This window comes from Akebia trifoliata, chromosome 13 (assembly GCF_017979445.1).
Source record: "Akebia trifoliata isolate Shusen 1 chromosome 13, ASM1797944v1, whole genome shotgun sequence".
NCBI lineage: Eukaryota > Viridiplantae > Streptophyta > Magnoliopsida > Ranunculales > Lardizabalaceae > Akebia > Akebia trifoliata.
This window is the reverse complement of record NC_141387.1, coordinates 28616009-28641856: the sequence shown is the minus strand read 5'-3', so window position 1 is coordinate 28641856 and position 25848 is coordinate 28616009. Positions and strand designations below refer to the sequence as shown.

The following is a 25848-nucleotide window of genomic DNA, read 5'->3' as shown; positions in this document are numbered from 1 at the left end:
TGGCCATGCCAATATTGTTGTATTGGCCTGTTCCTTAATACTCTTATCGATTATACCGTCGTCTTTGTATTATGTATCTTTTATTTATTGTATACTGATAAATAGATGTTTATACTCTGAAAGCATGTTTGAATTAATAATAATTTATTTGATAAAATTAATAGATTGATATTTATTTGAATTGCTTTACTGTTCTTCTTTAGTCTTTATCTGAATACTATATTATATCAAAATTTGCATGATTTAAATTTCAATATATTTATTTGTTGTATACTGTAACTAATTGTTAGAACGATAGACTTCCTGTTGAGTAATTCTCGTTACTCATCCTACCATTCACATTTTCAAATCATACAGTTTTAGAGGAACCAGTTGTTGAAGAGGAGATTTATGAGGAGGTACCGGAAATTTGAGTATGTGGATGACCAGCCGCCTCCATCAGTTTGAATAGTCTTGTATTTTTTGTATTTACTTCCTTTTTATGTTTCAATTTAACACATTTATGTCACGGTATTATGTGTCAACTTATATTTAGTATTGATCGTAGTTATGTCTTTATTTTAGTTAATGAGACATTTTATTTTGAGATTTGAAGGTCCTGGATCATAGTTTGAATGTTAATAACTCGCGCATTCTATTAGTCTATTGGTATTTATTTATATTTTCGCTGCATTATAATTATGAAACATGATCTATCATTTATTATTATTATATGTTATCATGAGATGGAACAGTTAATCATGCCCTAAGATCTATCACGTCGTATTGGATATGAGGGTGTGATCCTTAACATAAGATTTACAAATATTATACATATAATGTGTGTGGGTCAAAAAACTCGACTATATCAAGATTGTCCACATGACAATCATCCACAGAGAGAGAGAGAGGCAAAACAGTCGAATATCAACCTAAGAAATGCAAGTATTAGGCAGAAGCTGTAGGCAAATGTAGAAGATAGAAGTAGTTTGTCGAAGACAAACAATGTGTAGATGGTAAAGCCATAGTTGCAATATCACACGTTGCACAGGATGATGTGGCCTAGAACAAATCGCAATACGCAAGCACATTTATGAGAATAAGAGCGCATATCATACAAGTTATGGGAACAGTCAAGCAACGATTGTAAATGGGAATAATCACAGAACAGGAACCCATGATCACTGAATTAGCTTCATAATTAAAGCTCAATCATCCATAACTACCCCATTAATTCCTTGATTGAAGGATATAAAAAGGCTCAGAAGGATAGATCAAAGGTTCACAATGTTTTTTTTTTAGCGAACTTAGTCTGCAAGTGAAACTTATATTAACTTGATCGTCAGAGGATGTCAAACAAGGGAGAAAAGGAGCCTATATAATGCATATAAGAAAATTTTGTGGACGGATTTGTAAATAGGCTTGAATAATTGTGGGCTAGATTGGACCAGCACGGACTTTGGGTTAGCTTAGCCCACAATACTGTCAGCCCTCTGGTGGACTTGCAAACCAAAAACCAACTATAAAAACTCTGAATAATAAGTTGTAATGGTGATGGACTTCATGTCTAAGATGAGAAAATGCTCCAATCAAATAGCTAGAATTCGCCAATCAAAGGCCAGTGGACCTGAAAAAAAAAAAAACAAAAAGTGTGCCACGTGGCCTAAAACGAGTCGTCGATTTGGGTAACTTTATTCTAAACCTGGAGCAGAGGATCAGCAATTTCCATTCTCTTCGGTGTTTCTCATAAATCAAAAGTTAAAACCACTATTTATTTTAGAGAGCTTCTATTGCCACACCAACATTTGCTAACACCATCCCAAGACGTGTGGTAATTTTCTTTGGTGATTTACATATGAAATGGGGTGGCGTTAGCAACAGTTGCTGTGGCAATAATCACTCTAATTTTATTTTTAATTTTTTTATTGCAGAAAAAGACCTCTCTTTTTTTCTTGCATTGATGAGAAGCTACTTTCCAAGTCATCTTCTCCTCTGCTTATTATGAAGGAGAACCAACTTTGAACAGATCCTTTAATCAAATATGAACTATAAATGTAGAATTAAATTAAACAAAACAGACAAAAGTCAGACTAGAAAGCATACCCTCCAATCAAAAACGTAATTTTATGGTCGTCATAGCCTGAAAACTCACTCACATACATTTCTACAATGCTTTTGTGTCAAAGAAGATGGCTCAATCAGCTTCGATTTCCTAAGCTTTTCATCTACTTTTCACTTGTTAAGGAGTTAATCCAGGGACAAGGGGGACAGTTGATTTGGGTTTATTTACTTTCTCAACCAAGACAGCTTGAGTCAAGAGGAGAATCCCAGCAATTGATGCTGCATTTTGAAGTGCACACCTTGATACCCTACAAGGATCAATCACTCCTGCATCGAAAAGATCTTCGTACTTGTCCGTCATGGCATTGTACCCAGTCTCCCACTCACAGGCCAAAATCTTTTCCACAACAACTGATCCATCAATTCCTGCATTATTGGCTATTGATGATGCTGGTACAAGAAGTGCCTGAAACATGTCATCGATAAATTTTATCAGTTCCATGGGAATAATAATAAAACCTCTTCATAACTCAAAATCTGTTTAACACAATCTTTACAAAGGAAAAAAAAAAATAAAAAAGGCCTATTAATTCTGTTAAGTTCGTTTCTTGTATTCTATTGATGATATTATATGGTCAGTGAGCCAAAAAATTTGGGGTAACTTTTTCCTCACTTTTGTCGTATCGGCAAGTTCTTCTTTTGTACAAATTATGAAATCATATTCAACTCATTTTAGGGTTGCTATGTGGATTTTTTTTTTTTTCTAAATGGAAGTAAGATTGAAAGATTTTATCCCAAATTATCACGGAAATAGTGAAAGGATATCATCATTGCTCCTAGGCATAGGCAATCTTGACGAACCAGGTAAATTTGGTATTTTGTTACTTTTTTGTTTTTTTATTCTTATTGTTGGTTCTCACATCCAATCTTTTACAAAGTATTATATGGGATGTCTACCGTATACAAGGTGGATGGCAAACCTTCCTTTCCTCTAACAATTTGTGTTTAATTTCGTAAAAAATTCCATTTATTCTAGGTTGAGAAATTTAAAATCCAGTTGACTTGTGGGCAAAGAAATCTCATAGACCAAAACTCAAAGATGAGTTTTTCATGGTAATTATCCCATCATTTGCCATAATACATAAAATGGGGTAAAATCATTGGCTAAGTTATGTATGAGCCATATGTGGTGGGTTGGAATGGGGTTGGGGTTATCAACCGAGACGGGAAACCATAATAGTTTGAACACTACCAAATTTGACTGATTAAAGGCCTCTAATTCAGATTATAACTGAAAGTAAATAAATAACGCACTGTTAATGAGAACATGCATGGTTTAGAATATTGTAACGTATCGGTATCGGCCAAGACTGATGCAAAACATTGAATGTTTCGGGAATGTATCGGGTTTGTATCGAATCTATCTGCTGATACTGTATCAGTTTTCTCATTAATCAAAAAAATCAATCAATATGATATTTTAAAGCTTGGGAACATGCATTGTACCTTCCCTATGATGTCAGCACCAATCCGCTCCTCTGGGTCTTTGATCAAATCCTTTATGATGGGAATATGTTTTGACAGATGTAAATAGACGGCCCCACCCCCAGGGGCTATTCCTTCATCCATGGCAGCAAAAGTGGCATTTTTTGCATCCTCAATTCTGAGCTTTCGATCTTCAAGTTCAGCCTCGGTGTGTGCTCCTACCTAAATGCCATTTGTATCTTCAGAACCCATAGCAAGACCCCTAGCAAATCAAATTAATTGCAACATATGAACTCCCAATAGGCTAAATTCAGGGATTTTAAAGATAGAAACTACAAAATTATTGTTACAAATTGACCTCAATGCAATATGAAAAGTTAAAACTTAAGTTGGCTGTTTTGGAATCCTGAAGGCTTTAGAAATAAGTGGGAAAAAAAAAAAGAAAAGACAAAGTATGTGGACTGCAACTTCAGAAATGAAACACAGAGGAAGGATCAGTAAGAATGATGGTAAGGAAATATCCCAAGTGAACATTTTCATTACCTTAGCTTTATTATCCATAAAAAGTGGTTAGGTTGAGGATGATCTTGTTCATAGAATTAAAAGGAATGGTTAAAGTGGATGTGTGCTTCTAGAGCGCCATGTGACTGACGCATCCGAGCAAAAACAAATACTATATGTGTTCAATAAAACACTTACTTCATCTCAACCCCAAGTTGTTGGGATAAGACCTTGGTGACAATTAATGGTGTTTCATCTTCATTTTATGATCCACAGCTGAATAACAGACACCTATTAGGCCAACATCATAACCTAATCTCTATATGCTATTATATGCATGGTTTAAAATTTCGTTTTGGTTTGTATCATTTTTTCAACATTCCAAAACGTTTCAGATCTTCAACTTTCTGAAACGAAACACCTATGGAATCAAAAGAATCAGCAAAATATTCATTTTTTGGGTTAAAAAATTCCATTTTCTCTAGTATATCTAAGAGATTCAGAGGAGAGGGGGTCCAAAAAGTATAAATTTGAGATAGAGAGATCAAGATCTGAGAGAAAGATCCAGATTTGAGAAGGAAAAAACTTGATTATTTAATTGCCGTTGCCGGAGTTCTTGTCAGCCTCTACTTGTTCTTATTTTTTTTCTTCTTCTTCTCTCTCTCTCTCATATATATATTTTTTTCAATACAGTCTACACTCTACAGAATCCATGTATTAAGAGATGACTTGCCCTTGACCACAATTAAATAAGTCTTTCAAAGGATACCCAGGTCAAGGGACTTGTGATCAGTTTGAAACTACAGGGGTTTCTCAAATATCACATAAATAGCCGGGGGGGGGGGGGGGGGGGGGGGGGGGGGGGGGAGGGGCGGGAGTAGTGCCTAAGTTCTTAAATTAGTTTGAAAATACAGGGGTTAATCAAAAGACTCATCTAAACAATTGTTTCATATGTTTCGATTTTTGAGAAACACGAAAAATCGAGACGAAATGATATTTTAAACCTTGATTATATGCATGAACATTTACACATCAATTGTATCACACAAATTAATTAAAAAGGTAAAGATAATGAAAAAGTTTAGATGACAAGGAATGTAAAAGAATCAGAAGAAGGAAAAGAAAAAAGAAAGGAAGTTTGAAATGATGCAGATCTAGAAAATATTACAAATAAGTAGAAAAAAACACCTGTGTATCAATAAAATATTTCCCCGTCAATGGTTTGGGATAGCACCATCATATATGCCTTTGATTAGTCATCGTTGAAAAGGTGTCTCAATTTCATCCCGGCCATGAGTTTAGTTGTTTACAATAGCTTATGAAATACACATACTTCCACAAATAACTCAGCCTATTAGGCCTCTAGAAGCCACTACATATCGATTACAACCTCATGGTTGACACTCTAAGCATTCCCTCATGGAGCAATGTGTTCCTTAATCCTAATAGAATAAGAGTAATTTTGATATCGAAATAACATCATTTGTGTCATAGTTGAAATTTAGAAGTGTGGGCAATACCTTGATTACAGCAACACCACTTGAGAGCTTTGCAATTCTTTCAGAGAGCTTCTTCGACAAGTATGAACTGTCGGTGTTAGTTAGATCCTTCTTTATCTGTGAGATTCGCGCTCGAATTTCAGCTTTAGTGGTTGGATCAGCGACGATAGTTGTTGAATTACTTGTTATGGTTATCTTTTGAGCAACACCAAGCTGATCAGAGGTTAGACCTTCAAGTGTCAAGCCCAACTCCGCAGCAAGAAAATCCGCACCTGTTTGTTGCAATTAGTGATTAGCTAGCAGAGAGTACCTACGAGATATGAATGGTACACTCAATGTAGTCCAAAAGGACCAAGATATTATATTAAGAAAGCTTGTATTGACACCCCAACTTTTATTTATTACACCCCAATTTCCTAAATTATTTATCACACCCCAATTAAAGATTAAAACACACCCTTCAAACATTACAAAGGTTTAGCTCAGACTATATTCTCAACATTAAAACACTCGTTCAAACAATTTCAGTAGTTGTTTAAAATTATGATTAGGCTCATATAAAGTCCTATACACAAAAATATAGAAATCTAGCGAAAAAAAAAGAAAGAGAGCTTCAATTCGCACCCCAACATTAACTTATACTCAACCATTCACTGATTTTCTTTATTTTTAATTGGGGTGTAATAAGTAAAAATGAGGATGCCAATAGCAGCTCTCCATTTTAAAAAGTGCTAAACCCAAAATATATTAGCTCAAACACTTATTTGGATGTCCAGATCAACTGGGATTTCACTAGAATTTTATAGCGGTCGATGTTGAAGTCTACTATCAAATTGAAAATTTTAATAATCCAAAAGGCACTCAAATTGGCAAGTCTGTATGTGATTATCACACACATGACTAAGCTAAAAATAGAGAAACTCCTAACCCCCAGTTTGAAATTCAATCTCAAACAATCTCCTATATCAAAAATCAAAATGATCAAAAGTTCAGATATTTTCTTTGGCCCAATAATTATGTTCCCTCGTCTAAGAGCAATGTGTATTTGGAAGGTTGTTTTGCTCGATATTTTTGGGCAGAACAGGCTCACCTGATCCTAATCGTGAGACTCCATAGCAAATTTGCCAAATAGAGAAACAAATACTGGAAAAGATGCAAGAAATGGAAGTGAAATATATAGTCACCTGTCATTAGGGCAATGTCTTGCAGAAGAGCTTTCTTTCCATCACCAAACCCTGGACACTTGATGGCGGCAACATTAATTATACCTCGCAATTTGTTCGTGACCAGTGTTGCTAGAACTTCATGTGTGACATCCTCAGCAATAATTAATAGTGGAACACTCAGTTGGGTTGTCTTTTCTAGTAAGGGAATGATTTCTTTAATGCTTGAAATCTTTTGATCTGTTACTAAAACTTTCGGATTCTCAAACTCTACGAGCAACTTATCTTGATTTGTAATAAAATGGGGAGACATATATCCCTTGTCAATCTGTAGAAAGGAAAAGAACATGAGGCTCGAACAGATAAAGGGGAAATGCAATCGAACATGATAATCAAAGTTACAGTGGAGTGCACCCCAAAGGATGGCCCACCAACAGTTAAATAGTATATATCTTTACAATAATAATGAGAGAAGGCGGAGTAGAAGTGATTTGATACCAAAATTTGAGTGGTAATACTGCCCCCACTTTTATATTTAAATTTAATATAATCAAGGCCATTTTGGTAAAAATCCAAGAAAGTTATAGCCTAACGACGCTTAGTTTTCAAAATTACAAAAGTATTATTTTTACTATTTAATCTTCCAAAACCATTTAATCAATATTTTAAATTACAAATAAGCCCTTTTGATACATGTGTGGTTGCATATGATACCATCTAGTATATATAGGGTAGCATACAACAACCAACACTTAAGGAGCCAACATTTTGTCTTATATGGGTTAGAAGTCTCAGATTGGGCTGATATTTTGTGAGGATGATCTCCTCAAGAATTGTGGACTGTTGATTTTTACCGTTAATTTGTAAACTACTTTTGATAGAGTTAGAAATTTCAGATTGGGCTGATTTTTTGTGAGGATGGTCTCATCACAATAGAGATCATCCTCACAAAAAAATCAGCCCATTCCGACATATGGGACAAAGAGTTAACAATCAAGTTGGGCCAAAATTTAGCCCAACAGATACCTCAGTTCTAGGACTTTGCATGTGTGTTATTATGTACCACTAAGCCACAGTCCTAGATTTCCTATCCAAAGATTGTCTCAGAATAGCATAAAAGAATATCATTTAAACCACCTTCATTCCTTCTTCAACTACAACAGTAGTTTCAAAGGATGAGGATGACTCAATGGAAATGACCCCATCAGGACCAATCTTGTCTATAGCTTCAGAAATTAAATTCCCAACGAACTCATCATTTCCAGCAGAAATTGAGGCCACGGCTGAAAAAAAATGAGAAAACATAATAAAAACACTGTTTTTCAAGATTTTCTTGAAATTAAAAAATGACTTGAGAACAAAATTTTGTCACCTTTTATATCTTCCCGCCCTTTTACAGACCTGCATTTACTCTTCAGTACAGTGACGAGTTCTTGCACAGTCCTATCCATTCCCTTCTTCAAAGAAACAGGGTCAGCTCCGGAAGCGACAGCGATCAAACCAGATCTGAGCATTTCTTGAGCCAAAATTATTGCCGTTGTAGTCCCATCACCAGCTGAGTCATTTGTCTTACGTGCAACCTATAGTTAGGACATAGATCTAGAAAATAAAAATTATTTATTTCCTAAATAAGAAGTTAAGCATAGAGAAGAAAACAATGGAGCAAGTATGAAGGACCTCTTGAATGAGCATCGCTCCAGCATTCTCAATGGGATCCAAAAGCTCTATGGCCTGAGCAATTGTTACACCATCGTTAATAACTTTTGGTGTTCCGGGTCCATCAAGAACTACGTTACGCCCTGCATGATACAACTTAAAAGTCATTCATTTCAAATACTTCTGGCATTTCAGAACAATGTTCATGTCAAAACTCAAAAATGTGTCAACCTATCACACAATTACTAGTAAAAGATCTCAATCAAACTTACATATATGTGTGTTTATATATATATATATATATATGTATATATGTACATATATATATATATATATGGGTCGGGTTCTTACGACTCATATTGCGACACACCATTTTGTCTTATATGGGCAAAAATGTTTGGAATGGGCTGATTTTTTGTGAGGATGATCTCTATGGTGAGGAAATCATCCTTGCCAAAAATCAGCTCATTATGAAACTTCTAGACCGTCCAATTTTTGTAAATCAATTTTGATGGGGTTAGAAGTTTTGGAATTGGATGATTTTTTGCCAGGATGATCCTCTCATCACAGAGATCATCCTCACAAAAAATCAGCCCATTCCAAACATTTTTGCCCATATAAGACAAAATGGTGTGTCGCAATATGAGTCGTAATAGGGGTCGTAATAACGCTGTTCTATATATATATCCCGTTCAATGGCTAACTTTTTGGCAAAACATTTTTCAAAACATGAGTTAGAAGTTTTGGAATGGGCTGATTTTTGGTGAGGATGATCTCTACGGTGAGGAGATCATCATCACCAAAAATCAGCCCATTCCAAAACTTCTAACCCCATCAAAAATAGTTTACAAAAAATGGACGGTCCACAATTTTTCAACTTGTAAACATGGGTTAGAAGTTTTGGAATGGGCTGATTTTTGGTGAGGATGATCTCCTCACCGTAGAGATCATCCTCACCAAAAATCAGCCCATTCTAAAACTTCTAACTCATGTTTTGAAAAATGTTTTGCCAAAAAGTTAGCCATTGAACGCTACCCATATATATATATATATATATATATATATATATATATATATATATATATATATATATTTGGGATATAACAATATGTATGAGTCTTGCTCTTTGCATTTTTAGTGTGCATAGCAGTTTCCATCCTTTTTCTATCATTTTAAACTGTCACCTATGAACTCACAAGGATGTGTACAACTAATATAATAGGTGGCATGTTGGCAGAGAGAGAGAAAGGAATCATTCAATGTCCACGGGAGGTGATACTGACTTATCGTCTCTAACATCGCTGTAGCATGCATGGGGCATATAGGCAATTTGGATGGTTCTTCATCTCTATCTTGATTCACTTGCACACCACCATGTTTGCATATTTTCCAACCATGAAATCGAACAGTTTCAAATAACTTGTTCAAATAACAAAACTACTGTCGAAAGGATAGTGGAGAATATTGGGGGAAAGACAAATTCAAAGAGAGAAAATTACAATGAACAAGGGAAAGAACAGTCATCAATTGACAAGGGAGAATTTGTTTCTTTTATCTTTCTTTCTTTATTTAATTCTTTTTTTTTCTTTTTGTTGAAATGGGTCCAAGGTTGATTTTTATTGAGGATGATCTCCTCATCATGGAGGAGTCCTCATAAAAATCAACAGTGGACACACAAAATCTGGAAAGAAAAAACTTCTTAACTCAATAAAAATTGGATTAGATGTTGAAATAACCTTGACTCTCCTAGGAAAATGATTAATAAAACTTTGAGCTGACAATTGGTAGGGTTAATAAAAGTCGAGGAGGTTTGAAAGTTAAAAAAAAAAAACATCAAAGCAATGAACTTGGCTCTCCTAGGAAAATGGTTCTGGAGATTTGGAAATGAAAATTTGAGTCTATGGAAAAGGTTAGTTCTCACATGAATCTAGTATTTGGAGACAACTCAAGAACTTGCATTTGAAGTGCTCTAAAGGCATTAAATATAGGATGGGGCGAGGTGATAGAATTTGTTTTGAGGAAATATTTGGTATGGCGAGGTTCCCTCATGGAGGCTTTCCTGTCATTGTATTATCTTTCCTCCCAGAAAAAAAAAAACAAAAAACAAAAAACGGAGCTCTCAATGCAGCAGTTTATGAATTGGGATGATGGAGAAGATCTATCTTGGAATAAAGTACAAACAATAAATAAAAAAAGTGATTTGGGATTCTCCCTTGATATAGTTTGGTGTCCATTAGATTTTATCCAGCTATGTTATTGAGGTTTTTCATAACTAGCATATTGCTGCATGTTCTAAGAGGGCATCTCATCTTTGGAAAATGTTCATTTTTGCCGTCCTAGGCAATTTGGAAAGAATAAAATCGAAGAGCATCTGAGGGAAAAGAAGCACAACTCCATAACATTGTTCTTACTTCTTAGTATATACTCTACAAAACTCAAGTAGTCACTCAGCTCTCTTCAAAGAATGTAGGGATTATATTTCAAGGATCTTGTATTAGTACGAAGGATTGCTCCCTTGCATTTTGCTACCTTGCTGAGTTCTCTAAGCAGGTTACCTCGACATCCTAGGATTTATTAGGTTCAACCCTGTGCCTTTGACAGCTTGGACTAAGGTCCATGATATCAACCACCACATAAATGCAGAATCCAAAATATAAAATAAAGAAAAAAATAAAAATACTCACAAGACTGAACACAAAAATGGAGGTCCGTTTCTCAGCTTCAGGTGGGCATTACTTACGATTTGATTGACAAAAGTATCACCTCGTCTAAATACTACAAAATTCAGTTATGAAGTTCACATGCAGTGAACATCAAAAGGTTCACGAGACAAGCCAAAAAGAAGAAGATTCTATAGAGACTTTCCTCACTAATGTGATAGACAAACCTCTATGACCAAACCACTTTTTCCTAGGCAAGCAAGAGCAACTCCAACAGGGATACCCCTCTCCATCCCCATTAATGGGTAGCCATGGGCTTATGGATAGCCTCTTTGGATATTTATGGGGCATGCGCTCCAACCGTGCTACCCAAAAATGACTATCCATAAATATTTAAATAATTTTTTAATTCAACCCAAATTCCAAACGGTCTGAAATTTTAATATTTTTCAGCCAACTGGAGAAGCCATGTGGAGCTACTCATTTTGGGTAGTGAAAATCCCACGACCTGAAATGGATAGGGGGATGGGTCGTGCATTGGAGACCCTTATTTTGGATTTCATGACCCAAAATGACAGTTGAGAGGGGATGGAGAGTGGGATAGGTCGTGCCTTGGAGTTGCTCTTAGGAGTAAGCAATTAGTAGGTGACGGCAGATTTAGAAACATTGATTGTTGCATCAACGATCACAGACTTTAACCAACTTAGTAAGCAGGCACCTTCACCTCTACAACCAAACAATAACTTTTATACAGGTAGATCAATTCATATTAACCTCTTCATATTTGTTTTTGTATTTTTTTTTTATTTTTATGAATGACACATAATTCCTAAATTGACCAAATAGGCTAATAAGCTACACACCCCAGAAACTAATGTTCACTTGGAAATTACAAGTTTTGGAAACTGTCATGCATACCCATTACCATATTTCCTTCCATTAACACATTTTCAGATAAATTGAAGGTTACCCAGAATAAATATAAATCATGTTATCATACAAATTCAAGGTGAGACTAAGAAACACATCTCTAAATAATCAAAAATTACCAAAGGGGTTCAATGAACAAAAAGAAAGACAAGAACCAAACAACAATAAAACCCAGATAGAGATACCTTTTGGTCCTAAAGTAACAGAAACAGCATCAGCAAGCTTATCAATCCCAGTCTGCAAAGCTTTTCTGCAATCTTTGTCAAAAGATATCCTCTTTGGACCAGCTTTGACTGTAAAGATTCTACTATACATCTGTAGTGGATTTCTATAGAACCCATAACATACCCTTTTTGTTCCATTAAACTTCTGCAAACAGTAACCATGAATTACAAAATTGAGAGAAAGTTTCAAAAAATAAAAATAAAAACCATAAATGAGGGAAGAAAGGATTAACTCACTGAAAATGAGGCTTCTTGAGGAAAGAAAACAAGTGAAGAAAAAATACGGTTTGTAGACATTCTCTGAAGCTGCAAAGAAGAAAGCTCTTTCTGGAAGATTTTCAAAGGTTCCTGTTTGGGGATTTGGGGATTTTTTTAAGAGAGAGAGAGAGGCCAAAAACCATAGCCCAATTTGTTAAACTTAGACGGGCTGAGACGTAGAGAAAACTCAGTCCTATAACGTAATGGGCCTAGATCTGTACGGCCCAATATAAAAGGGAGCTGCTATTGACACCCTAAACTTTACTTGTTACACTCCAATGAAAAAAATAAGAAAATAAGTTAATGGTTGAGAATAAGCCAAAGTTGGGGTGCCAATAGAAGCTCTCTTGTGGTTTTTTTTTTTTTTTTTTTGATATGTTTATTTTTGGGTCTAGGATTTTATATGAGCCTAATAGTAAAAACTAGTAAAATTGTTTGAACAGTGTTATAATGCTTTGTATTGTAGAGATTATAATTTGAGCCAAGTCATTGTAATGTTTGAAGAGTGTGTTTTAATCTTTAATTAGGGGTGATAAATATTTAAGAAATTGGGGTGTAATAAATCAAAGTTCAGGTGCTAATAGCAGTTCTCATAAAGAATTGAGCTTAGTTTTCTTTTTCTTTTTCTTTTCTTTCCTTCATTTTTGTGTCTTCTTCTCCATCATTGGGATGGATAAGTTGGACTTGGAACCAATATTTTAAAGTTGAAATTGCAATTGAATTGTACAGTGAGCTATTATGGCCTATTGCTATGTTACCCCAAGTCCGAATTGGGGTTCGTGGTTCATCATTCTAGTACGAACTCGATTCGTAAAGGTAGTTTCATAAAACGTATTTAGGTCATTTACATTACTTTAGAGAAGATGACTTAGATCAAGCGGTTTCTCTAAATTTGACAAAAGGTGTAGAGAATTGTTATTTTCAAAAAAAATGTACCTCTAACAGTGACTAAACAGTGGGTTCAAGTAGACAAAACAGAGGAGGGTATCTCTAATATCAATCAAAATAAAGGGGTACATTGGTTTGCTGCTCTCACGAACCATGAGTGAATTGAACCACAGACTAGTTCGCACAGTTTGGCATGGTTAGAGCTGACCTGGTAAAATCTATTGACATCCCGACACACTACATGTGTGATACACTCATGTTTAAGTAGTGAAGTTGATGACAAACCAATGGTTGGACACCATAAATAATGGCATAATGACTATAACAAATGCCTCATTTGGCATGATCAACAAATGGTCAGATAATTTTATTCATTATTAGACAATGCATGGCAAAACAGAGTTCGTTTGTGGGAAGCCTGACCTCAATGTTTTCTTGGTTGATGGCATTGCTTAGTTTTATTTTGAGTATTTTTGTTCCCAACCCACATACTTAATGTTGTAGATTAGAACAATTCCCTTGCAAAACGTAAGATGTAATCTTATTTCCTTGAGGAAAAAAATCAGCATCATTGATTATGAGTGACTAACATTGCTTTTTAAAATGTTTTTAAATGATCTCCCTCAATTTAAATTATCAAAAATATTGTTATGACATGTCCTTTCAAAGGCAAAACTACTAAACGCATCCTAGGGGAGTGCCTTCTTTCTAAATCCCTCCTTACTTTTGGGCGGTATCTTGATGGGTCAGTTAACCCCTAAGGGTTGGCCTAGTGGAAAGTTGAGCCTTGATAAGCTCTTTAAGAAGAGTAGGTCAAGTGTTCAAAACTCCATGAAGCAATGAATTCTTTGGGGCCACCCTTTAAGGTCCGGTTGGCCCTCGACTCAACCAGTTGCATGTTTGACTTTCCGAGGCATGTGACCATGGGATTAGTCTTAGCTGAAGGGTGGGGATACCAACGATAAGCAAAAAATAATAATAATCTTGATGGATCAGTTAGTAAACTTTTTATTTCTTAAACTCCCCCCCCCCCCCAGGATAATTTGATCTTTTGAAAAAAAAAAAAAACTTATGATGGTAATTATTGGGTTTCACCCCAATCGATGACACAAACTTTTTTTTTTCACCCCAATCAATGATAGTTACTTTTTTTTTTTCTTCTTTTTCAAAACTGAGGTATTTGGGACTCTTAGAACACTCGACTAATCCTCGGGGCACGTGCAGTCCCCTCTCCCCCCACACAAGTAATTTCTAGGATCAATCCCTGATGGTGGCCCCGAAGAGGGGATTCGAACTCAATACCGAAGCGGCATGATCTTGGTCATCTCATGCACCAACCCTTTGGGGTTGACACCAGCTTTTTTAAAGGGACTAAAACCCCATCTTGCATCTCATAGGAGCGTTTGTCCTAATTTTAACCATTTCATGGAACAATAAAGGAGTTAAACCAGTTTTGGGGCTTAAAATCGTAATGAGGTTCGAAAAGTATATGCATTGAAGAACATAAGTATCATTAAAACTGAGGAAAAAAAAAAATGGGAAAATAGAAAAACAGCAACTGTAAACAAATGTATTAGTCCAATCACATTAGTTCAATCAGATAGAGGAAGGGATCTTGGAGCAGTTGAGCCGAACAGGACCTTGGTAGCTAATGTCACCAATGAGACTCGATAGCTTCACCATGGCACGAGCAAAGTCCCTACGGAAGGCTGTCCCATCATCGGACGCATAAGCCCTCACCAATGTTGCAGTTTTCTGTCTGGCCATCAATTGTTGGTCAGCAAAGAGTAGTCCTCTCCCTCTCAGTAGGCTCTGATAGTAGTGTGTGTCGAAGACCATCCCAGACCGCATCGATGGGAACAAAGACCCATAGAACACCTTACCAATGCCAGACTCAACGTCTTTACCCTTACAAACAGATGGGAATGGTGAATGTCTTGGGGAACTGAAATTGCTGGTACTGTTATACTCACTGCAATTAGCTCTTAGTTCTTTGAGGAAATCAGATGACATGGTTGGGTCTGGTTGCCCGGTTCCCGAGAAGTTGTAGAGACGGTCCCGAATGAAATTACAATCGATACTCCCAATATTGTGAGAACCTTCAATTAAAAGGAAAAGAACACAAAAAAAACACATTTCAACCCTCGAATGATTTCTACAATTCAACAAGAAATAAAGGGGAAACAAACAATTGAATTATCACCTAAAAGGCTGACTGTTTCTCTTTCGTTGAATCCTTTTTGTCCGAATTTTGCAAGGGTTCTAGTTATATTGTCCTTTGGAGACGGAATATCATCTAAAGCAAGGAGATAATAGGATTTTGTACCGTCTTTCCTTCCAGTAAAGAGTGGATAGAAAGGTCCACCGGCCTGTGATTTCAAAGATTGGCAAATTTATCAAAAACAAATCATCAAGAAAACGTAAATTAAAGGAAATTGTTTGATGATAAAAAAATTTCAGACAGCCCAAAGGAGTAAATCAACCAGAATAACAGGAGACAAGAACATGAGAAGAATAAAGTATTAGAAAACCTTAAGAGATAATAGAGAAAAATAACAGTATGGAAAATAATCAGAATAGGCCATGTTACTCATCAAAAAAAAAAGAATAGACCATTAAATGAACAATGGGAGATGGAAATTCAGAAAAGGCCATTAAAAGAAAATGAATCAAACAATGGGAAAGGTTCAAAATAATCAGAAAATTCCATTTCAAGAACATGGGATGATCAAATATTAAGAAAACCCATGAAATAAAATGAACAAAAGTAATAGTAGAAGATGAAAATAACTTGAAAAAATTATTATAAGTTCATGGAAACAAAAAAAGTGAGAACCCCCACCAAGAGAAAATGAACCTAAAGCATATGAGAGGATGAAAAATAATTAGAAAGATCTATTACAGTAACATGGAGAGATAAGAAATACAGAAAACCCATTAAGAGAAAAATGAATTAAAGTAATATGAGAAGATAAAATGCTCAGAAAAACCTACTAAAAATTGAAAATTAATCTGAAAAAAAGGTGAGAAAATCCATCAAGAAACAAACAGTAGAATAAGAAAATAATTTGAAAAATTCATTAAAAGTTCATGGAAACATAAATATTCAAAAACCCATTAAGATAAAAATATATTACAGTAACATGGAAAGATTAGAAATACAGAACCCATTTAGAGAAAAATGAATTAAAATGACATGAGAAGATGAAATGCTCAGACAACCCATTAAAATATTGAAAATTAATCAAACAAAACAATGAAAAATCCCATCAAGAAACAGAAAAAACAAGCAAAAAAAACTGATTGGATTCAAATCTTAATAAAAAGACAGAGAAAGTGAAGAGCAGAGACCAGAACAATGCCTTCTCTTGTGGCAAGAACCAGAGTATCAGCACAAGAAACGATTCCTGGACAAGCTTCTTCTAGTTTTGACTTAATTAACTCAATTTCATCAAACCCTTTAATTGTTTCATTTGGAAGGGCTTCCTTCTCAGTCCTCTCACTATCAGAATTCTCATCTAAAAGAATCGATGCATCGCAACCCTGCAACAAAAAGGATAGACAATCCAAATTTACAAAGAAACTCAATAATCCATTAATATATATAACAGACTAATGAAATAAGAGAGAAAATCAAACAGATCCAATAACCCATTAATTTACAAAGGATTAAGAATCCAAGTTTACAAAAATAAAAAACCTATAACCCAATTTACAAAGAAACCCAATAATCCATTAATAATAAAAGACTCGAGATAAAGAGAGAAAATCAAACAGACCCAATAACCCATTAATTCACAAAGGATCAAGAATCCAAATTTACCAACAACAAAAAAAAAACCATTATTTATAAATAAAGATTCAAGAAAATTAAACAGACCCCAACGAAGCAATCGTGAAAGAGGAGGCGAAGGAGCTGAGGAACGATGGTTGTGTTGGTTGAGTAGAGTTGGTTCATGGTAGTGCGAATGATTTGCTCTGCTTCTGGACATGTTTTACTGTAGAAATCGTATTGGAGATTGTTTTGGTCGTCTTGAAAGGAGGAGGAGGACGAGAAAAGGATTTTTTTCTGGGTTTCTCCACTTGGGTTTGTGAGAGAGAGAACTATAGCGAGTGTGAGAACCAACATCCCCAATGTTCTCATCAAATCCCGCATTTTCTTCTTATTCGATCTTTCTTTCTCTTCTTTGATCTTTCCTTTTGTTTTTCTTCTTTGATCTCTCCTTTTGTTCTTCTTCAAAGCAGAGAGATTTTCAGAGACGAATGCGAGGGAATGAGTTTCTGTGAATAAAACTCATTCATAATCAAATGGAGCGGGAGAGACAGTGAGAAAGTATAGGGATTATTTGCAATTACGAAAATACCCTTTCAAATAAAGTTTGATGGTTTCAATGTTTCATGAGTTTGGACTCTTCGGAGAAGATTTTTGGTGCAATCAGAGTTTCTTGATTTTTTTTTTTTTTTTGAATATTAGTTAAAGGACCTGGCAGAAGGACATTTTGTCTAAATAGGTCCTAAGTTTCTTAATACTTCATTTAGTAAAATGTTCTTTTTTTAATAGTCTTTGGACCTCGTCTCACGTTTATAATGTATTTGAAATACCCAAACTACCATTTTCTCATCTTCTTCAATGTTAAGAGTTTCAAATGGTGATTGTGATCATTTCTGACAATCTTTGATCGTGAATGAATAATGATATTCTTTTAATTTTGAAGATGTATTATTTATTTATTTATTTTAATGTTTTATTAAAAGAAAAGTTGAAGAATGAAGTTAAGATTCTAATTTTTTTTATAACTATGTTGTAATTTTTTATTTTCAACCATGATTTATGCATTTTGGATATTTTGAAAAGATTTATCCAGCATTGATCTCAAAAAAATGAAACAAAAAATAAATAAATAAAAATCTCGATCACATTTACAGTGTCAAGTTCACCCACCAATTTTTATTGTTTATTTCAATATTTTATTTTTGAACTCACCACTTTTTTATTGTCTAGTTCAACATTTAATTATTGTCGAGTCCTACGATTTTTTTAATGAAATATTGTCAACTCGACATTAGTAAAATGTTGAATTAGAAATAAAAAGTGGTGAACTTGACACTAAGTGATGAGTTCTACACCACATTAAGCAATTGAATGTTTAACTAGATGAATTGGTTGCGCCCTAAGTGTAGACTATGTGAACCTGTAAAATATACAAGAAGATGATATATGAGAACATTATTAGAGAGGTGGAGCAAAAAAAGCTTTAGAACTTTGTGTAATAAAGTTACATGGTTTGTGGACGTTGAATGAATAAAATAAAATGAAAGTTAGATAAACAAGCCCCAGCGTGAGGTTCTCTCTACTTGATGGAAGGAAGGAGACACACAAACTATTCTCTCGCGGGTAGGGCCACTATTTCATCATTGTTTTTCCTCTCCAATACATATACTTTTAGCACCTTAGTTTCATTAAAAATATTTAAGTAAATATCCAATTACTTTAAATATTTAATGAAAATAAGAAATTATCCCCCATTTGGAAACATTAGGAATTGTTTAAAAATCAAAATCTCACCAAAACAGAATCTAATTTTTGGGTTAAAGAACAAAACATACTTTCTACATTTTTGTTAAATATTCGTATCTCATGTCTTAGATTTTTCTTTCAAACTAAGCTTTAAAAATTATATGAAGTTAAATTTCTCAATTAAGACTTTCATCTCCAAAAGCCCATTTTTTATTTGAAGAACTTTGAAAAATCACTTTTTTGACACTTAGTCAAATTTTCATCAATTTTTTCACAACTTTACTTACTAATTAATAGTTTTCCCCGAAATTGCCTACATAACCTATTTTTGGTCATTTTGTTCAAAATGATTTTTGGTATTTGAAATTATTTAAAACTCTACTTTTGACTTTTTCAAAGAGTATACAAGATATTGGTTTAAATTGATAAAGCAAAATAGTTTAAATGTTAAAGTTCGGAAGGATCACATTGTAGATATGACATCCTTGATTTTTAAATGAGAGTGTGGACTCTCATTGTTTGCTTGTGCTGGCGAGTGTATATCCAAGTGTGAATTTACTTTCTGTTATTAAGAGACGATGTATACTACTTTAGTTTTACGGGTTAAAACGTTGCATGGTAAGAAATCAAATATCCATTTCACAGACTTGTATTCTTTATTTTCTATTTTATTTTCAATATATATATATATAGCTATTTTTGGATCCATTGAATGGTTTGTGAAAACCTTAAGAGATAGTTTGTCAGATAAATGGTCACCCAACCATGATAAGTGGTAGCAACCAATCACAAAATCAGGAATTAATGATCGGATTCCACATCAATGAAGTCTGGAATAATTTGAATCTTGACTAGGATGTATCCAGCCGTTGTTCTCAATGTTCTTAACAAACACACTACCATTATTTGTACTTAAATTATTGAACCTACTTTATTTTATTTTTTAAATTGAAATGTATCTTGTAAATTATTTTAAATAATGATTGTGTTTATATTTCCAACATGTGTTTCCTTTATGTTAATAATTATTTCGTAAAAAGTTGAAGCACGAGGTTTAAAGTTGGAATATTTATAGGTTGATGATATAATTTATTTATTTTCCAGATTGGTTTATATTATACTATAAAATGTTCACAAGGTTTTGAAACTCGATATTTTTTTATATTATTTTAAGAATAGAACTAGAATATTGATAATGGATATGGAAATTTAGTTATCTTTAATTATTATTTATTTAAGAATTTTTATGTTATGACAAAATCTGCGGTTATTTAAAATATTTAGTATGATTTGAACATTTTGCTATTATTTATACTAAAAAACTTGCATGTATTCCAAAAGTATTAGAATGATTTTTTATCATATTTAAGTGATTGTTAGTTTGAGATATTTGTTCATGTTAGTGTAGACACCCCATTTTTGCACTCGCCTGATTAATCAACTCGTCAACCCGATCGCAATGATTCCCAATGATGAATGTGTATTCCATTGCTTTATTTTGTTACGAGATATGTTTCAGAAATCCAGATGAGGTATCTCGAACTGATAAAACTGTAGAAACCACGCTATGCTAGGAAAATACGATCCCAGAAACATAGAAATCATCATCTTGCAAACCAAAAAGAAGCTTCACGATAAAAATCACTAAAAATAACCAAATTACCAAAATACCCCTAATCTCAAAATAACCATAGAGCCTACGTTACGCTTAGGAAAACTCTCTCAAACACATAAAACAACAAATCGAAATCAAATAAATCATTTCGCCAATTTTAACAAAATTCGATAAAATTACGAAAATGCCCCTCATAAAGTTCACAACCATTTCACACAAAAATTTTCATAAATGACAAAAACCAATATTTCCATTAAATTCCTTATGAAAAATCGATTCTAAAATATCCTAGAACATTAAAAATCGACTTAAAATGTGAAAAGTCCTTTTCGGGGGCAAAACGGTAATTTCATAATTTTCATAATTAAAAAATTTGAAATTAATAAATAAAATATTAAATAATTAAAGTGAAACATTAATGAAATTAATTTAAAATTTTGAACCAAAGAAATTGATCAATCGGACTTTCAAGTAAAATTGTTGAGGGTTCGTGAGATATTTCTTTAAGGACCCCTCCATTTGGGGGTCCAAAGAATTACAGATATTTTAGAGTGGATTCTTAAAAAATTTAAAGTAAATCAAGCAAGACTTAGGTCAAGGTATTAAAGTCAAGCAAGTGAGACTAAAGTCAAAATTAAAGTCAATTAAACAAGACTAATGTCAAAATTAAAAGTCAATCAATTAAGACTAAAGTCAAAACATTAAAAGTCAATCAAATAAGACCAAAAGTCATAATAGAATTCTAATTAAATAATAACTCTATCTAATAGAGTTCTAACTAAAAAACAATTCTACCTAAAACAATTCTAATTAAAACACAATTCTACCTAAAACAATTTTAACTAAAACACAACTCTATTTAAAAGAACTCTAATTAAACACTAACTCTATCCAAATCAACCCCTAAAAACATCTATAAATAGAGGTGCTCACACCCTATTTTCGTATCAAATCATAAACCCTAAGAGAAGTAGGTCTAAAAGCCCCCCCTAGCCTCCCATAAACCCTAGTTTTGGAGCCCCTACTCCTTACCTAACATCCCTCCTTCAATTTTAGTCTAGAAAATACTTAAAAGCCCTCTAAAAACACCCTCAAATCCGTAACAAACTTAAAGAGTTCAGATCCAAAAATAAGGAGATACCTTGATCTCGGATATCCGAAATCAAATCCGGAGACAGAACGAAGAAAGGGAGCACGGTACAAAGGAACTATTTTTATCAGATCTGAGGGAGCAAAATCCTTGCTATCGGAAAGGTATAAAATTTTTCATATTTTTTTTATTTTTATCTAGGTTTTTAGCAATGTGATTTATTTGGAAAGTTAGTAGAGACCGACTTTAGCCGAGCGGGGTTGGTGCCTAACACCTTCCAACCCCGTGACGTGATCCCCAGACTCTTTTTCTTTTTCCTAGATTAGTTTGCCATTTTTTAGAGTCAGTTTGGTTCCTAGACCTTAACAACTAGGTGGCGACTCCCAAACCTCAAGGGTCAAAAGCGGATCCGCGTACCCTGCGGATCGAGGGTGCTTTCAGTGGCGACTCCGCTGGGGACATTGAGGATCAGACTTGAAAAATCCCAAGTATGGGAGCATTGCCAATGATCTAGTTTTTTGTTTTAGTTTGTTTCTTAGTTAGTTTCTTTTTATTATTCGTGTATTATTATTTTTTTTATGAGTACATCATTAATTATCTGATTCTACTTTGAGTACTTAGATCCAACATGTTAATCTTTATGATTTAATCAAGGGCTATTCGGAATGATTCTAAATAGTGCGATATTTCAATATGGATAATTTTGTTGAGGGTGGAATGATGATCATTGAGGATGAAATGATGAAACGAAAAGGATTTTTTTTTCTCCTTTTGGGGTATGTCGATCCATGTTTAGATAACAAAAAAATTGTTGTTTTTAGGAAGCATGTTTGATATGTTTTTTTTTTTTTTTTTAAAAGAGGATTTTTTTTATTAGTTATTTGTTTTTTCGCTAATTACGTAAGTATTCAATTTTTTTTTAGTAGGCAAGACATGCTGTCCATTGACAGCATATAAAATTTTAATAAATAAAAAAAAAATTTCTAAAATTTTTATCTGCCGACAGAAGTTTTTGGTGGTGTGTGCTTAGTAAATCCATTAGTGATTTCATTGGTGTGCTGTTAATAGAAGACCCCTTCTATTTATCTATTTATCATTTAACCCTTTCAAAATTGTTTTGTTTAAAAAAAAAAAACCATCATCTTCTCCAGTTAGTTCTCAACAGAGATCGATTCCTCAAGGGTTTCAAACCCGTTTTTTTTGTTTGCGAAGTTCGAACGATCCAAAGCTTGGACGTTTGAGCTTGCTTTCGACCTCAAGCCGTCTTCTTAATCCGTTTTCAGCCGTGTTCTTTGCAGTTTCAATAGAAGTCGATCGGCTAGTTCATTCAACCCAATCGAACTTCCATTCTTAGCGATTTTCAGCCATGTTCTTCGAGTTTTTCGACAGAAACTGATCGGTTTCTTCCATCAGACCAGCCGGACCCTCGATTCTAAATGGTTTTCAGCTATATTCATGGTATCTTCAACAGAACCCGATCGGCCTGTTCTTTCAAGCCAATCGAACCTTCTTTTTAGTCGATTTCAAAGCCGTTAAGACTCAAAGAAACTTCTGATCTCATCTGATTTAGAGGCGCGGAATCTGAAATCGTTGAACCTCATCAACCTTGAAGGTTCAGTTTCATGAGAATCCATGGTGTAGACGTGCAGAATTTTTGCCGATTCAGATCGGCAAGAAACCTTAGGAAATGGCCAGATTTTGCAAAGTCTGCCATTATTTCCAAAGCTCTTCTTACAGGTTCGATTTGTCTACAAATTTGCTCCACGAAATGGTAGAATTTGATGGCTTTGTAGATCAAGGAATTGAAGGGAGAACAGAACCATATGTATTTGCTTTTTGGTTGGGTTAAGATCATCGAGTAAGGGCTGCGTTCAAAGGTAATTTTTAAGCGAACCATTATACACTGTTTTGAACTCCAATGAGTGCCATTTTTTTAGCAAATCCTTACATACTGTTTTGAACTCGAGAATGTGTTTTTTAAAAATAAAATAAAATAAGTTCAGTAATATGGTAAAAGAAAAGACTCATGTGTTGATAATGATCGAAGTGAGTTTGTTTTAAAAAAGGGAAAATCGAATAAATCGTTGGCATTGGCAGCAACCTAAATATTTTTTACTCTTTGTTGAGGAGTTTTAGAGAATTATTGGTAACACCCTATTGTTTATTTATGATACACCAATTTAAATGTAAACAATTATTTGCCTTAAAGATAATTGGGGTGTTGTAAATAAATATTGGGTATGTTAATAATGTCTCGAACTGTTATCCCAAATGATGAAATAGAGAATGATTCTGGTTCCTTTGTGAGTTGTTATTGACTCACCAATTGTTCTAAGGCCGCCTTAATGATTTACATGGAAATTGGGGTGACGCTAGTAAAAGTTGGTTTGTCAACAACGATCCACTTGTTGGTTATTTTTTTTAGGATTTTGTTTTTGTTTTATTTTAAAAAGGGCATTTGATTTTAAAATCTCCATCCTAACATATATCCAGTCATCCTCAAGTCATTATGCTTTGAAATTCTGAATTATTTTGGGCCATCCGAAATAACCCTTGATCGAAATACATAAAGAAGTAATGTCGGATTAAATATTTGATTCTAACGTAGATATGTGTGCTTGATATACTTAATGTGCTTATGCGATTGGAATGGTGTTGATTTTTACTGAATAGTCACATGATTTGAATGTTTTTTTTAATATTCATGTAATCCAATGTATGATTGATTTGATTGAGCTCATGGGTCCATTTGTTTGAAAAAGGCCCCAGGCACACCCTATCCTGTTTCGCACACACCACATGCACGTTTACCACTTACTCACTTACACGTCCCGTATAGCCAACGTGGCACTAGTGCGTGGCCCGGTCTCTTCGAAGATGCGAAGTCATTCATGAAAACCACAACTCCAGTCATGTACCTTAGGGTATATCCAACTGGGGCATTAATAGCGTCTGATCAGGTGATTCTGAGAGACATATTGATGCACCCAGGTTGGAGCGACCTGAGCCTTTGACCTATTGTAAGCCACACAGTCACATGTCCCGATTGCCAACGTGGTACTAGTACGTGGTCGGTCCCCTCGTGGGATGCCAAACCATTTATGAAAGCTACAACTCTTGACTTGTACCCGTATGTATAAAAGATAATCTAAGTATATCAATTGCACTTCTTGGTCAAAACCGGTGCCTAAGCAAGATCTTGCCCCGCTGTACCCTACTGTACGAGAGGAATAGACTACGTCTATTCTAGACGAGAGGTATTTAAGTGGGCCCTTGCTCAGCATTGTGCGCCACCTCTCAACTGGAGATCGAACTCGCTGTTTTTGACTTCAGAGAAGTGAGTTGAGGTTTTAGATTATCACCTATACGGTATATCAAACTGAAAGCGCCATCGATCCGTCGGGGTGCGCGGATCCGCTTTTGACCCTTGAGGTTTGGGAGTCGCCACCTAGTTATTACGGTCTAGGAACCAAACTGATTCTAAAAAAAGCAAACTAATCTACGAAAGAGAAAAAAAAGTCCGGGGATCACGTTACGGGGTTGGAAGGTGTTAGGCACCAACCCCGCCCGGCCAAAGCCGATCTTTACTAACTTCCCAAATAAATCACATTGCTAAAAACCTAGATAAAAATAAAAATAAAAATTTTATACCTTTCCGATAGCAAGGATTTTGCTCCCTCAGATCTAACAAAAATAGCTCTTTGTACCGTTATTCCTTGCTTCGTTCTGTCTCCGGATTTGATTTCGATTCTCCGAGATCAAGGTATCTCTTATTTTTTGATCTGAACTCTTCAAGTTTGTTGCAGATTTGGAGGTGTTTTTTGAGGGCTTTTAGGTATTTTCTAGGCTAAAATTGAAGGAGGGATGTTAGGTAAAGAGTTGGGACTCCAAAACTAGGGTTTATGGGAGGCTAGGGGGCTTTTAGACCTACTTCTCTTAGGGTTTATGATTTGATACGAAAATAGGGTCTGAACACCTCTATTTATAGATGTTTTTAGGGGTTGATTTGGATAGAGTTAGTGTTTAATTAGAGTTCTTTTAATTAGAGTTGTGTTTTAGTTAAACTTGTTTTAGGTAGAATTGTGTTTTAATTAGAATTGTTTTAGGTAGAATTGTTTTTAAGTTAGAACTCTATTAGATTGAGTTATTATTTAATTAGAATTCTATTATGACTTTTGGTCTTATTTGATTGACTTTTAATGTCTTTGACTTTAGTCTTGCGTAATTGACTTTAATTTTGACTTTAGTCTCACTTGATTGACTTTAATACCTTGACCTTAGTCTTGCTTGATTGGCTTTAATTTTTAGAGAACCCCCCTCT

General features: G+C 34.5%; 2 protein-coding genes across 2 annotated transcripts; both read right to left on the bottom strand.

Annotated features, from left to right (window-relative positions):
- Positions 1 to 2070: 2070 nt before the first annotated feature.
- On the bottom strand, positions 2071 to 12526 carry LOC147388211 (ruBisCO large subunit-binding protein subunit alpha-like). Its single transcript, XM_086421264.1, has 9 exons — positions 12396 to 12526; positions 12120 to 12303; positions 8366 to 8487; positions 8061 to 8268; positions 7826 to 7971; positions 6710 to 7016; positions 5547 to 5797; positions 3547 to 3747; positions 2071 to 2506 (listed from the first exon to the last, which is right to left on the bottom strand). Exons 1-9 carry the CDS (start codon positions 12453 to 12455, stop codon positions 2219 to 2221), a joined length of 1767 nt encoding a protein of 588 aa, XP_086277390.1. The 5' UTR covers positions 12456 to 12526; the 3' UTR covers positions 2071 to 2218.
- Positions 12527 to 14787: 2261 nt separating this feature from the next.
- Positions 14788 to 17562, bottom strand: LOC147388210 (putative Peroxidase 48). The gene is made up of 4 exons (XM_086421677.1): positions 17185 to 17562; positions 16656 to 16847; positions 15508 to 15673; positions 14788 to 15403 (listed from the first exon to the last, which is right to left on the bottom strand). The coding sequence occupies exons 1-4, from the start codon at positions 17458 to 17460 to the stop codon at positions 14901 to 14903; spliced, it is 1137 nt and encodes a 378-aa protein (XP_086277803.1). The 5' UTR covers positions 17461 to 17562; the 3' UTR covers positions 14788 to 14900.
- Positions 17563 to 25848: the final 8286 nt, after the last annotated feature.

Bases quoted from the DNA above. Each gene is read 5' to 3' on its own strand.
- LOC147388211 (XM_086421264.1), bottom strand. From the start codon at position 12,455: ATGTCTACAAACCGTATTTTTTCTTCACTTGTTTTCTTTCCTCAAGAA. The intron at 12,304-12,395 runs GTGAGTTAATCC...TACTGTTTGCAG, and splicing joins CTCAAGAAGCCTCATTTTCA to AAGTTTAATGGAACAAAAAG. The intron at 7,017-7,825 runs GTGGTTTAAATG...TCCTTTCTACAG, and splicing joins TAGTTGAAGAAGGAATGAAG to ATTGACAAGGGATATATGTC.
- LOC147388210 (XM_086421677.1), bottom strand. From the start codon at position 17,460: ATGCGGGATTTGATGAGAACATTGGGGATGTTGGTTCTCACACTCGCT. The intron at 16,848-17,184 runs GTCTGTTTAATT...TTTTTGTTGCAG, and splicing joins TTCACGATTGCTTCGTTGGG to GGTTGCGATGCATCGATTCT. The intron at 15,674-16,655 runs GTCTCTGCTCTT...TTGAAATCACAG, and splicing joins CAAGAGAAGGCATTGTTCTG to GCCGGTGGACCTTTCTATCC.